Raw genomic sequence first — 15,667 nt, 5'->3', positions numbered from 1 at the left:
TCTTTATAATAAATTTCAGTTTTCATTTTGATTTACACGCAACGTTAATAATAAAAAAATCATATTATTTAAAGACGTCGTCACTTATATATTATTATTTTTGTTATTAATACTTCATTTAATGTTTTTCATTTTGATGGTAATTTTTTTACAGGCAATAAAGTAACAAGACGTCAAACGGCACGGTAACGAATGTGACAATAGGAATTATTATTATTTGGATTACTGTATATAGAATAGATAGCAGTTAAAAGAGATTACGATTATTGTGCAAGTGTAAAGTGACCGATAATAAAAAAACACGGTAAATCGCGATGTCGTCGAATATTGGAAAATTTGGGCCTTTAGTTGGTGCAATTGACGAAGGAACGTCTAGTGCTCGATTTATTATATTTAAAGCGAATTCTTCCGAAGTAGTTGCTGTTCACCAAAAGGAGCTAGAACAACGTTTTCCGCAAGAAGGATGGGTGGAACAAGATCCGCAGGACATTCTCGAAGTTGTTACGACGTGCATTGAAAAAGCAGTTGAACAACTGGTTTCACTAGGCGGAAGCCCTAAGGTCTGTTTTTTTTTTCCATTTTGTTTCATTACACTTACCTATAATATAGTTCATAAAAAATTTAAGTGCGATTTTCAAAAATTCTTTTCTTTTGATAGTCCATTATTTCATCCTATTTAGGGAGTGGCATGATTTAATTCCATTATTTATGTAACTCCATATATAGAATATAGAAAATAGTCCAGTACCAATAACTTTTGATTGTGTAATAGATAGAAACCAACATATATATATTAAAAAAAAACAACATTTTAGGTCAATTTTTTAAATAATTTTTTTATCTGAAACTATTATTAATACTTGCTAATTGTTAAAGCTGTCAAGATTGAAAAACTTGAATAATACATAATAATTTAACATATTGTCATTAAAATATTGATAAAATATTGCAATATTACAATAACTATTATTGTTGTATTACATTCAAAGTATGTAATGAATTTAATTTCTAAAGATTTGCATCTGATTATATAACCAATTATCATGATCTATAAATGTTTATATTATAAACTAGATATCATTATATGATCCGAAGATCAAAGTATAATCTTTGTTAATCCCTGCTTCTATGTCATTACAGATATAAAGTTATTGACGGAATAATTAATAGTGATTTTGATGATTCTTTCTAAATATTCCCAATTGTTGTTTGTGCATTTGCATTACAGTTTTAAGATTTATAATGGTAGAGGATTAATATCCCATAACCTAAATTTGCTCATAAGTCAATAATACAATAAGGATAGTTGGTAAATGTGGGTAGGGCTATGCAAGATCATTGCAGTAATCTTTGGGGGAGGCATATGCCGTAGCAGTAGGCATCAACTGGCTGATGATGATAATAGGATAATATTAGGGTATTAAAAGGCTACTTACAACCAAAACACTCTCTAAGTGATTGGAGTGTTTGTATATGAGGGAGATTACATAGTAACTATATTTTTATGTTTTTCGGGTACTAAATTTCTAAATTTTTAAAGAAAGAGCTTTAATTTATTTAGTACCTCATACAATTCTCTTACAGCCATAAGTTTAAATGTCTAATGAGCCTTTATTACATGTATAATACAGTGAACAAAAAGTAAAGTGAATTCAATTATAAAATATAGTTTCTTTATTTATTCTTCTAAATCAATTTCATCTCCACCAAAGTAGTACCTGACTGATAAAACACTCTTCCAAACACTTTTTGCAGCCTTCGAAACACTCAGATTAGTCTTTCTCCGGTAAAGCCTTCTAGATCTCTTTTGGTTCATTTTTTATCTCTTCAATTGTACCAAAACATTCCCTGCATTGGCCTTTTGAGTTCGCTGAATAGCGAGAAGTTAGGAGGTAAATCGGTGAATATAGTGGTTGCAGAACCATGTTGGTCAAGTTTTTGGCAAAAAACATCACAAATAACTAATGCAGTGTGAATTCAACCAATCACAACTTGAAGTGTTTCAAACACAAAACATCCTTCAAAATAGGCTGCATCAAATGATATGAAAAAAGAGACACTTGGCGAATGTTATAGACAGTCCTACCAACCTAGGAAAAAAAAATAACTGCCTTCCAAGAGTTTTTAACTTTTTTATTACAGTAGTATATATGTTTACATAAAAACAAAATTAGGAGATATTTTTTGTTTATATCTATTTCAGTGAAGGTATAGCTTCCCCGATAGATATATGAAGTATATTTTATTATTATTCTCATTTGACATTGTAACGACCCTGGTAGACAGTAATGGACTATGTTAGCATATATTACACCTGTTATTGATAAATTATTGGTTTTTATAAGTTAAATAACTTTTTATTCATAAAATACTCTTTGTTTTGACCATAATCTAACATGGGTATGTTAGTAGTAGTATTAAGCTTGTCTTAAAATTTACATCCATTATGTAAGCACTTATGGAATTTGTACATAATTCAAAAGATTGCTTTGACTGCAAAAAATTAGAAGGATAGTTTATATATATTATATAAGCTCATATGAAATATAAATATGTCCACTAAGAAAGCTTCTGGTTTGAATAATGTTGTAGTGTACTATAATCTGAATGTAGTTTCTATCAAGTTGGGCAGTTTTGGAATTGTTCATGATATACACAAGGACTAGGTGGACCAATAGTTAAGCTCTGGGATGCGAGCAGTGCAAGATAAGATATCATAGTGGTCTTTGAGGGTGGCCTGTCTTGCACTGGGCGTGTATCGGATTAACGATATGATGATGACAACACAAGTGATCACAATAAATTATTCTAAGCAGACAGTAATATGGATAAATGTAATTTTGTCGATGAATTGTCAACCTTTCTTCTGGAAAGAAGATTTGAGTGATTTAACTAGTGCATTAACTATTAAATCATATTAGGAATTATTGTGCCTTACGTATTTTTGACCGTAAAGTATTTACGAGCATTTTCTCGACATTTTGCTTCTGTCATTGCTAGAGACCGTTATATAGTGGCGGATTGTTAGAGATTGAGGTTATGACGATTAATTTCATTTTATCATTATTAATTACCTCGAAATCTTTATGAATCAATTTAAACAAAAAATAAATGTAAAACATCGCTGTGGAAAATACATATGTGCCCCACTTATTACATTAAAAACAAGTGTAGGGAGGTCCCTATAGAAAAATATACAATAATACAGCTGTATATACGCAATAAAATATTATTGAAACTTGTTTCAATTGGTTCCACAACTGTTTTGTTAATAAAATATAATATTGCGGTTCCTGTAAAAGATAATTTGAGAATATGTTCTCTAAGATAAAAATTCTCGTTTTGTCGTCTGCTAACACCAGAGGCCGTTACAATGTTAAGGGGCACACCTAGTGTGACAGCCAGAAAAAAAGGCGATTTTTGGGAATTAAAAAAAAAAACTAGTGGATTAATCGTTTTAAAATTTTGAGGGTATATTTATACATGTTTTGATAATACACAGTATAATTTTTGGAATAATATATTTTTGAAATAACACGCGATCTCCGGCGGCGCCAAAAAAAAAAGGTCCTCCACTGCTGGAATGATTGCAGCCTTCTCCGTTGATAAAACCTAAAAAAAAATTCTCGTTAAACTAAAACATATTGTCTGTACGATGACCCTCGGACGAATCAAAAAATCAAAAATTGACAAAATGGCGGCATGTTGAAAAAAAAAGTTAAATTTTAACCAAAATTTTGGTGGTTTTTGGCCTATCAAAATCCGATTTTTGATCAGATCAAAAAACTGGAGGGTCATCGTATAGAGAACTATATAGAGAAGATGTGAAAAAAATTTGATAGCGATCGGATCATTTGTCTCCGAGTAATCACTCCGGCAAATTCGAAAAATGCTGTTTCGAGAAAAACGTGTTTTAAGATAAAATGATCGTTTTCACTGTTATAAATGGATTAAAGTCATACTTACAGCTAATCTGCTATTCTAGGCCCATATATTTCACCTTCCTCTTCCTCAAAAAGGGCTTGTTGAGCTGAAGAAGCTGTCCACAAATTTTTAAAACATCCATCAAAAGTTTGATGGTAAAATTTGCTTGCTAGATCCATAAGTCCGCACAAAAGATTGATCCCATTTATTCCGACGTCCAAAAGACGCATCACAGCAACAAGACGTCTGCTTATTTCAGTGCATTATCGACCTTTGGTCCAGAATTAATGTACGAATTACCACATTCACAAATGATTGCTATTTTAAGCCCCAGGCCTCTTGGACTTGCTTGATTAAAAGTAATTTCCTTGTGACAAGTTTTGCACATCACTAAATTGCTGATACCTGGAGGCTCACAATAGAAACCTGAATCCTATTTGCAAAGGTTGGAAAAGACGGTAGACTCCGAACAGTATGGCCAGGTATGTCCCGTAGCCAATGCAACTACCTAACTGCCGAGCGGCTACTCTTTTAAATGGCTGTAACTCAAAAACTATTTAAGATATCGATTCAAAATTTTAGTATGTTATTTTTAAAGGTATAACCTATCGAAATATGAAAATAAAAAAAAATGATTTTTTGAAAATTTCACACTAGGTGTGCCCCTTAAGTTTGTAATTGGGGTGTAAGTTTTTTTTTCTATTTTTTGAATTCTTGTTAAATCGATAATTATTCATAAACATGATAGTAATAAAAATAGAAAAATTTAAACGTTCCGAAAAAGTCGTTTAGAAAATAGTATATATAATCTGTCATAAAATGTCTATGGCTACACTGTCCCTTTCTCGCTTGTTTTCAGTACATTTTAAAAGTTTCATTTTCAAAAAAAAAAAACGGGTGCGTGCAACAGGCTCCATTTGCATTTCTTCTTCCAAGTGAGTCTGAGAATAAAAAACCACATGTAATATAGTACTTTAAAATTAGATAAGTTTAGGCCGCGAATAATAGTTTCGTTAAAATAATACAGTGTAATTGAGCGCAAAGTTGATTTGGGCGTATTAAATCCGGAAATTTTAAAGGTAAAGATGCATGTCGATTTAGGCGCTCTTACGGATATAATGGACACCATTTTAGAAAAAGTGATGGATGTGACAATGGCAAAACACCTGTTAACTTAAAAAGTGGTGCTGTGTGTGGGATGTCAACGGCATATTTTATTAGGAGGATATAGTCACGGCTAACATTTTACTTTCGTAATCCTAATCGGGTATATTGCATTGAAGGAAGATCGAACACGTGCTGGGGCGATAAGCCAATTCCCGCCTCCTATTAGATTCAAATTCGAAGGCTTAACAATGATTTTATATAAAATTATTGTGACCGCAATGGCCAGTAATATGGAGCGTGAACTTTAGAAGATTTTCCCTCGAGGAAGAATTAGATTGAAGTAAAAATTTAAGAAAAAACCGGCCTAAGTTTATGAATCGTAGGAACTTTTTCTCCCGGCTTATCGATCATCCTTTTAATTTTTCATATTACATACAATAGAAAATGTATTAACGTATGTTAAATAATTTAGATATAACTAGTGGGCTATATGTTTGGACATTGATATTTCATGTTTTTTTTATTCGATTATTATTTTTTTGCAGGATATAGTAGCGGTTGGTGTAACAAATCAAAGGGAGACCACGATTGTATGGGACAAGACCACAGGAAAACCACTCCACAATGCGATAGTTTGGCTGGACATGAGAACAACAAGCACAGTAGATAAGTTGTTAGACTCAGTTCCGAACAAAACTAGGAATAAGAACTATTTAAAAGTAATTTTTTTTTGTTTTTTTAAATATTGCTTTATACTTTTATCCATAACCTTTTATTTATATTCACAACTATAATTTTGGTATATTTTTTTGCCTACCTTAATACAAAAATACCACATTTTTGATTGATTTAATTTATAATAAATAAAAGTTACAAAAACCTGTTTTTAATAGGCTTTGAAAGACCTAGACTTTACATTTGTTGCACCAATATTCATTGCCCTTTAGTGGAATAAACAGAATCTCTCATTGTATAATTTAATCTTAATAAATATTTTCACTAAATTGTTTGATCTGCAGCCAAATGTCACTTTTGTGATGTCTGTCGATCAAATGTTATATCACTACTATGTAATAATCCTAATGTCAATGCTGCATATTAAGTACTTACCGCAGCACCATTGTGCCTGTCAATCAGCATTGGTGGAACCGGTTAATTGAGCACTTCATGGACTGATAAGACTGGTTAGAGGACTTCCTGTGTCCAGTACCTTCAAATTGTCTTACTGAGATTGTTTGTTCTTGTTGGGGGGACATCTACTGTGCATACTTGTCTGTGCATCTCTACTCTTCGAGAATAGAGATCGACAAGTGTAAGCTTCAAAGCCCCAGCGGTGATCTGTCCTCTGTGCTTTGTGGAGTGCTCACTGCCACAATTTATAAATCCTCTGGATTTGCTTAAACTTGCGTAGCACTCTCCATAGGTCATTGAGTATGTGGCTGTTAGCTAAATTTCTTTGTTATTATTTTCTGACCCTGTACATTAATTTTTCTTTCAATGTTTTTCTTCATCGAGTCTGTAATGATAATAAATAGTAGAAATTCTTGCAACGGGACAGGTGATGTCCACAATGAATTTCTATTTGAATTATATTATTTTGGACAAATAATGCATTAATTTTACTTCTTGTTTCTTTAACATCATTTTAGCCACTGTGCGGTCTCCCTTTATCACCTTACTTCAGTGCGTTGAAACTGAGATGGCTGTCAGAAAAGGTGGACGTAGTTAGCAGGGCTATGAAAAATGGATCATGCTGCTTTGGGACTGTTGACTCTTGGATTATTTGGAATCTGACAGGTAATTATTAGTAATAACAAGCCTTTATTTTAAATAAATTTAATCTGGTGAAGGAATCAATTTGAAAAAAATAACATGTCAATTAAATGATTTAAAATTAACAAGTTTTCACATCCATAGACAAAAGTAAGTTATTTTGCTCACTGGATTGGTGGGTTAAAGCGCCAGGTCATATACTGCACATAACAGATGGCCAGGTTCTCAACGTTCTGGACTAGAGACATGCGGACCACATAAAGTCAAGGATTTCCACACAAAACTAAGACAGTCTGTCCTCTGATGGATGCAGGTTGCTTCCAACTGGATCTTATTAATAAGCACATGGCTTTATGTGGCTGTCCAGCAGTAAATGTCATACAGTTTAATAATAATGATATTTAATCTACAAATATATTACATATTTGTTTTACCTACAGATCAAATAAATCTTTTACAGTAATTTTTTTTTGTGTTTTTATGCTGTCAGTCCAGACTATACGTTCATCAGGATATACTTTCGCCTGTGACCAAGTTTTTGTATGTCCTGGTGTTTAAGTCATTTAGAGTAGCTGATTATACTCAGTGATACTTTTAACTTTACAGTTATTATATTTACTGCTTCATGGATCTTTGTGCTTGCAATAAACCATGGTGTGTTTGATATAGTTATTAAGATACTATTTTGCAGTCTTTGGACAATTAAATTTGGAATTGTTAACACTTAGCGATAGTACACAAACATACTGATTTTGGGATTATTTTGTATATAAGTAAATATGAGTTTATTGTTGATTTAGTTTGGAGTTCCATGCCATCAGGTCAAACTTCTGTTTTAATCAACGTACTCTGATGAAATATGTGCAAAATAAATCATTCTCCATTAGCATTCACATGTGCATGAGCCTGGTTACCAACCTTACACAGTCTTTCATATCTGATTTCAAATCATGAGGTCAGAGTACCCTATGGTACCAGGAGTTAGCTGAATTGCATTACAAATTTAGGTTTTTTTTTCATAATTTTATAAAAGAAGAAGGTAATAGTAGCATTTCCCATGCAGGGGCAGATACTTACAATCATTAATTTTAATTTCTCTATTGTAGTGGTCTCCATTCTAGAACCTTAAGGTCCAAGTGGCTATCTGCCATCTTAACCATGCTACATATTTACCTCTATGAAGCATCTATAACTGATCATCAATTAATTAGTGTTTATTTTTTAAAGTAAGTTTATTTTAATGCTAATTTCAGGTGGTCCCAACGGTGGGAAACATGTCACAGACGTCAGCAACGCGTCCAGAACTATGATGATGAACATTGAAACTTTAAAATGGGACCCGTTATTGCTCAAATTCTTTGAAGTGCCAAAATCGGTTCTGCCGGAGATCAAGTCTAGCTCAGAGGTATGAACTCATACACTTTTGATTTGGTTACATATTAATTATGGCAAAGGTTTTGGTTTAACCAATTGCAATTATCAAATAAAATTGAAAAAGATTTTACATAGATTTCGATTACCATAATGTGTTTCTCAGTAAATTGACCTATTCACATGAATTAGTGTTTTGTATAATTTAAAGATAATATATGAAAATATAAAAGTGTAAACTAGCTGTGTGGTAGATATATACACCTGTGCACACAATAACACAAAAAAGGTGCCTTATAACAGTAAGTGATTTGTGCAAATTTGCAAAATAGTCAGTTTGTGTTTGCTTGTGTCAGGGCAGACTGTCCGTTCAAGATTTTAACCACAGGCTGGACATATAGAAGATTTGACAAAATGCTTTGAACTAATTATCTCCATGCCTCACTACCCATAAACTTAGTGTATGTTAAGTACAAAGGAGGTGCAACAGAACAAAACATGATAATTCATTCCATATGTAAAAGTTATCAATGAACTTTTAATCATGTGGTAGAAGTTGATCTTGTTCCAGTAATAAATAGTCTCTGGAGTTTAAAGTTTGATGCAAATCATGTTATTTTCATGTTTAAAAATATTCATAAACTAAACTAAAAATTTTAACAAAACATTTCTGGTATGTAGCTTGAAAGTTGACAAGATATTTGAATTTAACATGACTTTGAGTGTATGCTTGCATAATAAAGTTCACGAAACATGTTAGACATTCCTTTTCTTAGGTTTTAAATTTTAAGTATATTATGAAATAAATCTTATAATAGCCTTCAAGAGTTTTTAGTTGCATGAAATGTGTTAAACTTGGTTTGTTGAGTTTATTTATATGATGGACATAATGTACACATAAAATATTGTTAAATTTGATTTAGAAGTGTGATTTATAGTTATAATTATTAAGAGCTTTTTTTAAAATTTTAAATTGATGAGTTTCTGCCTGGCTATTTGCCGATTAGCATTCCAAGCCAGCGGCAGGGACAATCTAAAGTCTGAGTAAATGTATATGTGCAATTTACATGAAGATGGAAGAAATTATTAATTTATTAATATTGTTTCAGATATATGGCTACATTAAAAATGGACCATTGAAAGATATTCCAATATCAGGATGCCTAGGAGACCAACAAGCGGCTTTAGTTGGACAGATGTGCTTGCAGAAGGGTCAAGCAAAGGCTACATATGGAACTGGATGTTTTGTGCTTTACAATACGGGAGATATTCGCGTGAACTCGAGTCGTGGGTTACTGACGACAGTGGCTTACCAGTTGGGAAGCAAAAGTCAACCATGTTATGCCTTGGAAGGCTCGGTATGTTTCTTTAATATGATTTTTTTATATAATTGTTATTTTTGACTTTTATTTCCAAGAGTAAACTTTTTGTATTTGTGATTACTAGTATGTAAATTATGAAGAAAATTCTCAGAGTGACCAATTTCAAAGAAATTAGAATCAGTTTTACTTACTTTACATCTTCCAGTTTTCTATGATCTCATGCTATATGATTTAAAATTATACATTTATACTGTACTCAACAACATTTACACTATATTAGGATGTTAAAATACAAGAAATTTAATGTCAATTATTTCATATATGAAAGGGGAAGCCTGTTTCAACAGCCATTAGGTTGATAATATCAAGCATTAAGTTTTTATAAGTACTGTTTTTCTTGAATAATAGTTACTTCAACTGACTTTGTACTGTCTTTAAGTTATTGGCTTGTCTGATAAAGTTAGTTATAAGTAAGAAAAAAGTTGCATTGAAAACTAGGAGTGAGTAGATAAGGTCACTGAATAGATCTCAAAAACTGTCCAAAACAATGAATCTGCCATCATGACATTGAATCAAGACAGCTAAATAAATATGCAAAGAAAAGAGATGATAGAGCAAATAAAGTTTTTGAAATGTTCGCAAAGGACAAGACGTCTGTGCATGGAATGCGTTAAGTAAATGTCTAATGCAATAGTCGTCCTATAATACACACCTCGTACAGTCCCACCAGCTATTATATCTATATCTTATATGTTACTGGACTTAAAAAGCCATTTTAAAAAAAGGATTATTAGAGATACACTATGATTTAACAATAATAATAACAAGGTAAAAGGAATGTCCTTGGGTAACAGTTTAACATGCATTCCTTAATTTAGATATGTATTAAATTGACATAGTCTAATTGCGAGAGGGTTTAATTATAATAAAATATGTGGGTGCAAGATGTTGGTGTAAAGAAAAAAAGCAACAACAAGAATGAGGGAACACCCTCATGCCCAGGTGCACTGTTTACTAAATGAGTTCACATGTAATAAGTAGGCACGTGGCTAAATCATAAATCTCTTCTTCTTTTCTTCTGAATGACTTGCGTTATACACGGTACTAGGTACGAAGTTGACAGTGACATTTACTCTTGCTGTTTAGTATTGGATAGAGTATGAACAAACTATGTGCGAAACATACAACACCCACTGGACTTTGTATGCACATATGTGTACACCTCATACCTTCATGTACACTCGCACACAAATACGTGTGACTGCATGAACATTAATATGCTAATACAAACCCATTCTTTAAGTCAAACACATTTTTAATTTCAGGTGGCAGTTGCGGGAGCTGCTTTAGGATGGCTCAGGGATAACATAGGCCTTTTGGAAAACGCAAAGGATTCCCAAGGACTTGCTGAGAAAGCAACCGACAATGGCAGTGTGGTCTTCGTTCCGGCGTTCAGCGGGTTGTATGCACCCCATTGGAGACAAGATGCCAGAGGGTGAGGCTAGTGATATGTTATTAAATCCATTACTGCAAGAACTTAGCATTTCTGTCTGGTTTGGTAGAGAATTATTTTGGTAGAGAATTAGGTGCAATAGGAAGCAGGCAATGATGTTTTACCTAGAAACAAGAAGAGCTAGAAGGAAATCACAGATGCATTGCTCGAGTTTCTTCCGCCAATTGTTCCCCTAGCACCAATGCGTTCCTATGTAGGTAATTTTAGTTAAAGGATATACTTTTAATAATTCTGATGCATTCTTCTTCGATTATGGCTTAATCTTTTACTACAAAGGCTGTTCAATTGTGGAATAAGTTACTGCTGCATATAAGATGTGCTAAGTCCACTGCCTATCTTTAACACTTTAACAGTCGATCACGCGCTGTGTATGTCCCAGGTTGATTATCTCAGGATGCTGATCACATCTTTAGTATGCGTCTAACTTTATAAATGTTTATTTTAAAACGACGTCTTTGATCCGTGTTCCGCGTGTATTTTCGAAGGAGTGTGATGCTTTACTTACACGTGCTTGATTCACCGAGGTGGGTTGCTTGGTGTGAGTGGGACAAGCGGCGATCAATTGGTGCGCCCCGCCAGTGCGCCCACGCCGCTATCGCGTGAGCCACAAAGTCGGTATAGATCTGAACGCCCAGTATGTGTCTTACTACTCCTTGATTAAAAAGAGCATGAAGTAGTGGAAAAAGATGTTTTTCAACTTGGTAGTAAGAGCAATGGTAAACGCTTATGTCATTTACAATAAATCAATGCATCAACGCCGCCGCCCGCGATTCTCGCAGTTCCTGATGGAATGTGGTGACCAGCTGCTGCAAACTACACCAGATGCTAAACCAGGACCCTTGCATAGCCCACACCATGTAGGCAGCAGTACCAGACTAGTAGGAAGGCACTTTCTCGAAAGGATACCGAAAAAAAAGAGAAAGTGGCAAGAGTGTGTAAAGTTTGTGCAGACATTCTAAGAAAATAACTGGCAAATGAGGACTCAAAGAAACTATATTTATTATACTGCCCAGACTGCAATGTGGCTTTATGTAACCATCCTTGCTTTAAAATGTTTCATACACGCAAGGATTACACAAACTAAACACAAATTACAAGCAAAGAACATGTTTGACTTTTTTTTTCATTTAACCACCTTTTTATAAGTATATTTCTAAATTAAAAAGTAATTTAGATATGTTTTTTTATTATTTTTATCCTAAAATAGACAAGTCAAATAGTGTAAATAAAAAATTATTATAGATTCATCACAGATAGTTCTTTTCATTTTATACATTTTGCAATATTGGCAAAAATCGCCGGTGAACCAGGCAAGGCGCGTTTTAAAACGCTCGGCTGTTAAAATGTTAAGAAATGGTTAAGAAATATTTACTAGACATGATTATTTGTCCAATAATTCAATTTTTTCTCTTTTTTTGTTTCTGACTTTTTTCTGAGGCAAGTGTGATCCATGTCAGTCTGTTGGACATATTTATTATTATATCATATTGCAAGTTTTAAGGCGCTTATTCAGGGATAATCCAAAATACAGGTCCACATTGAAAGATGGTGAAATAGGAGGGTCAGTATTGCAGCCCCTTCCCAATAAAGTTATTGCACCACAACTTGTTATGTATGTAGAAGAAAGTTCGTAAAAAAAAAACATTTTTACAAAGAAAACTTAATTACGATTTGGTACACTTACCCACAAAGTGCTTGGTTGATGAAAGTGAAAGTCAACATAACAGAGCATCATAGCGACACACTGCTAAGAAGTTACATCTCAAAAGTATTTACTTAAAATTTTTCAGAGTGATTTGCGGAATTACTGAAGACACAAACTCCAATCACATTATAAAGGCTGCCCTAGAAGCGGTTTGTTACCAAGTGCGAGATATTCTAGACGCTATGAACGAGGACTGTGGGATTCCACTGCAGTTGCTTAAGGTAAGCGTTTTTATTTCTCTTAGTTGAGGCTTCTTGTAAATATTTTGAAGAAACTTAGGATGTACTGGATCTCATAAACTCTTGCTCTTATTTCAGGTCGACGGCGGCATGACGTCAAATTCGCTAGTCATGCAGATGCAGGCGGATTTGATTGGCATAAATGTAATCAAAGCGGGATTCGCCGAAAGCACTGCACTCGGCGCAGCGCTAGTTGCATATTGGGGCGTCGGTGGTGCCAACCATGGGACTCCGATACCGATGACAAGCGGCATCACCTACACCCCACGGATCACAGAGGACGAACGGGACATGAGGTACAAACAGTGGAGAATGGCTGTAGATAGATCCCTAGGGTGGGATCAGAATTAGCGTCTCCAAGTTTGACATACATTTTTGTGATTATATTTATTTTTAGAAAATGATAAGAAAGGATTAACACTTCCGTTTTTCCATAGACATATTTATCGAATAATAGATATTTTATTATTTTATTTACAAACCAATTACTTGTGTTGACATAACCTCAATGTTTGATTGTGGATTGACTCTATTTAGGATCGGAAATTTTTATTGAAGGTATTCCTGTGCTTTGTGTGCATTAAAAAGCTGCACCACTTGTCTGTCAGCTAAAGGTGTTGAAAAAATCTGTAGGCTAAAAGACATTGTTGTTAAAATTGACCGTCGTGTGCATTTTAAATGCAATATGTAGACTGAGGGGCAATATGTTGTTTATAAATGCACTGCCCGATTAATCATTCTGCTCATGCGAAACTTATGTAATGAAGATTAAGTCTAACACGTGTCCCATGTTCCTAAATACCCAAATTATTTATCTAATTTGCTATGCAAAGTTTCAATATGATTGCGCCTGAGTTTGCGTTTATAAACAAAGATGCTGAGATAATTTATGTTCACAGTTTTGCTGTTGATGGTAGGAAACACTAGTGATATTATAAGCTGTGGAGTTACAAGGATGATTTTGAGATTAAATCTAAAGCTAATAATATCGCTGTCTGCTTACCATCCATCACTAAAACGGTGAACAAAAATTATCTTTGCATCTTCGTTTATGAACGCAAAATCAGATGCAATCATATTCAACCTTTGTATCGCGAATTTGACAACTCATTTGGGTATTCAGGTACATGGTTCACATGTCAGACGTTATTTTCATTTCAAAAGTTTTGCATTAGCAGAATGGGTAATCGTGTAGTACATTCATGTACAGCATATTGCCAATCAGTTTACATATTGCATTTAGAAGGTGCACGATGGTCAACGTTAACAATAATGGCTTTAGTCCTGCAGGTATTTTCAGCATTTTTTGCTGGTAAACAAGGGTTGTAGTGATTTAATGTACACAAAGTGTAGTAATACTTCACAGAAAAATACAGAATGTATCAATAAGATAAACAATAAATATATTGTTTAATATGTGCATGGATATAAATTCAAAAGTTATAAGACTAACTTCCACAACAAACAGTAATTGGGTGCACAAAAGTGCAGTAGTACTTCACAGGAAAAGACAGAATGTGGTGATAACGTTTCTAAACTTTATTCGAATATAAGGAACGTTAAATACATCGAAAGTGATGTTATTTTTTTTGGTTATTTGCTTGTAAATCCATGTGAAATGGAAGAAAACATTATAATATCTAAATGGTGATAATAATTGAATAGAAAATAGATTCTTGTAATTGTCTTCATTTAGGTGTATACATAAGTGCACACTAAGGCACAAGCCTCCGCTCAATGATCGCCAACAGTTCCGATGAAGCTGTAAAAGCCCTTTGGCTAATGGCAACAACATCAACCGAGAATAATTAAGATGTAAATATTATTGATTTAAATATTAGGAATTTGATTTTGAAATCGATTTTTCTTAATATTTGTGAAACTGCTGAGTTTTCGATAGTATATAATACACAAATTGACAGACCTTGAGCTATACATTCGTTCCTTTAAAGCTTTTATGTCTATAACTTTCATCCTGCATGTGTTCTATGATTAAACCATATGTTGCAGAGTCTAAAACCTTCTGGAACATTCTTTCTGTATCGTTTTAAATTATTTTGCTGCAATCGATATTTGGATGATTATAAGATTGTTTCGATTTATAATGTCACATTAATAATATGTTGCGTGATTTAGTTATAAATTTTATTTAAATATACTTGTACATACATGTACAATACATACAAGTGCAGTAGTACTTCACAAGAAAGAACAGAATGTGGTGATAACGTTTCTAACTTTTACTCGAATATAAGGAACGTTAAATACATTGAAAGTCATGTTGTTATTCGCTTGTAAATCCATGTTAAATGGAAGAATACATGATAATATCTAAATGGTGATAATAATTGAATAGAAAATAGATTCTTGTAATTATGTCTTCATTTAGGTGTATACATAAGTGCACACTGTAAGGCACAAGCCTCCGCTCAATGATCGCCAACAGTTCCGATGAAGCTGTAAAAGCCTTTTGGCTAATGGCAACAACATCAACCGAGAATAATTAAGATGTAAATATTATTGATTTAAATATTAGGAATTTGATTTTGAAATCGATTTTTCTTAGTATTTGTGAAACCGCTGAGTTTTGGATAGTATATAATACACAAATTGACAGTGCTTGAGCTATACATTCGTTCCTTTAAAGCCTTTATGCCTATACCTTTCATCCTGCATATTATGTGTTCTATGATTAAACCATATGTTGCAGTCT

General features: G+C 33.4%; 1 protein-coding gene across 1 annotated transcript; it reads left to right on the top strand.

Moving 5' to 3' along the window:
- Positions 1 to 266: 266 nt before the first annotated feature.
- On the top strand, positions 267 to 14,632 carry Gk1 (Glycerol kinase 1). The gene is made up of 8 exons (XM_068772287.1): positions 267 to 560; positions 5,577 to 5,750; positions 6,681 to 6,828; positions 8,058 to 8,209; positions 9,285 to 9,533; positions 10,823 to 10,992; positions 12,801 to 12,936; positions 13,033 to 14,632. The coding sequence occupies exons 1-8, from the start codon at positions 315 to 317 to the stop codon at positions 13,303 to 13,305; spliced, it is 1,548 nt and encodes a 515-aa protein (XP_068628388.1). The 5' UTR covers positions 267 to 314; the 3' UTR covers positions 13,306 to 14,632.
- Positions 14,633 to 15,667: the final 1,035 nt, after the last annotated feature.

This window comes from Battus philenor, unplaced genomic scaffold (genome assembly GCF_028537555.1).
Source record: "Battus philenor isolate CCGP_79_NKW_IND1 unplaced genomic scaffold, ilBatPhil1.0.hap1 SCAF_1, whole genome shotgun sequence".
Classification (NCBI taxonomy): domain Eukaryota; kingdom Metazoa; phylum Arthropoda; class Insecta; order Lepidoptera; family Papilionidae; genus Battus; species Battus philenor.
The sequence above is the reverse complement of the archived record's forward strand: the minus strand, read 5'-3'. Positions and strand labels throughout refer to the sequence as shown.

Coding starts and splice junctions, on each gene's coding strand:
- Gk1 (XM_068772287.1), top strand. CDS start 315: ATGTCGTCGAATATTGGAAAATTTGGGCCTTTAGTTGGTGCAATTGAC. Junction 5,751..6,680: donor GGAATAAGAACTATTTAAAA/GTAATTTTTTTT, acceptor ACATCATTTTAG/CCACTGTGCGGTCTCCCTTT. Junction 9,534..10,822: donor GTTATGCCTTGGAAGGCTCG/GTATGTTTCTTT, acceptor TTTTAATTTCAG/GTGGCAGTTGCGGGAGCTGC.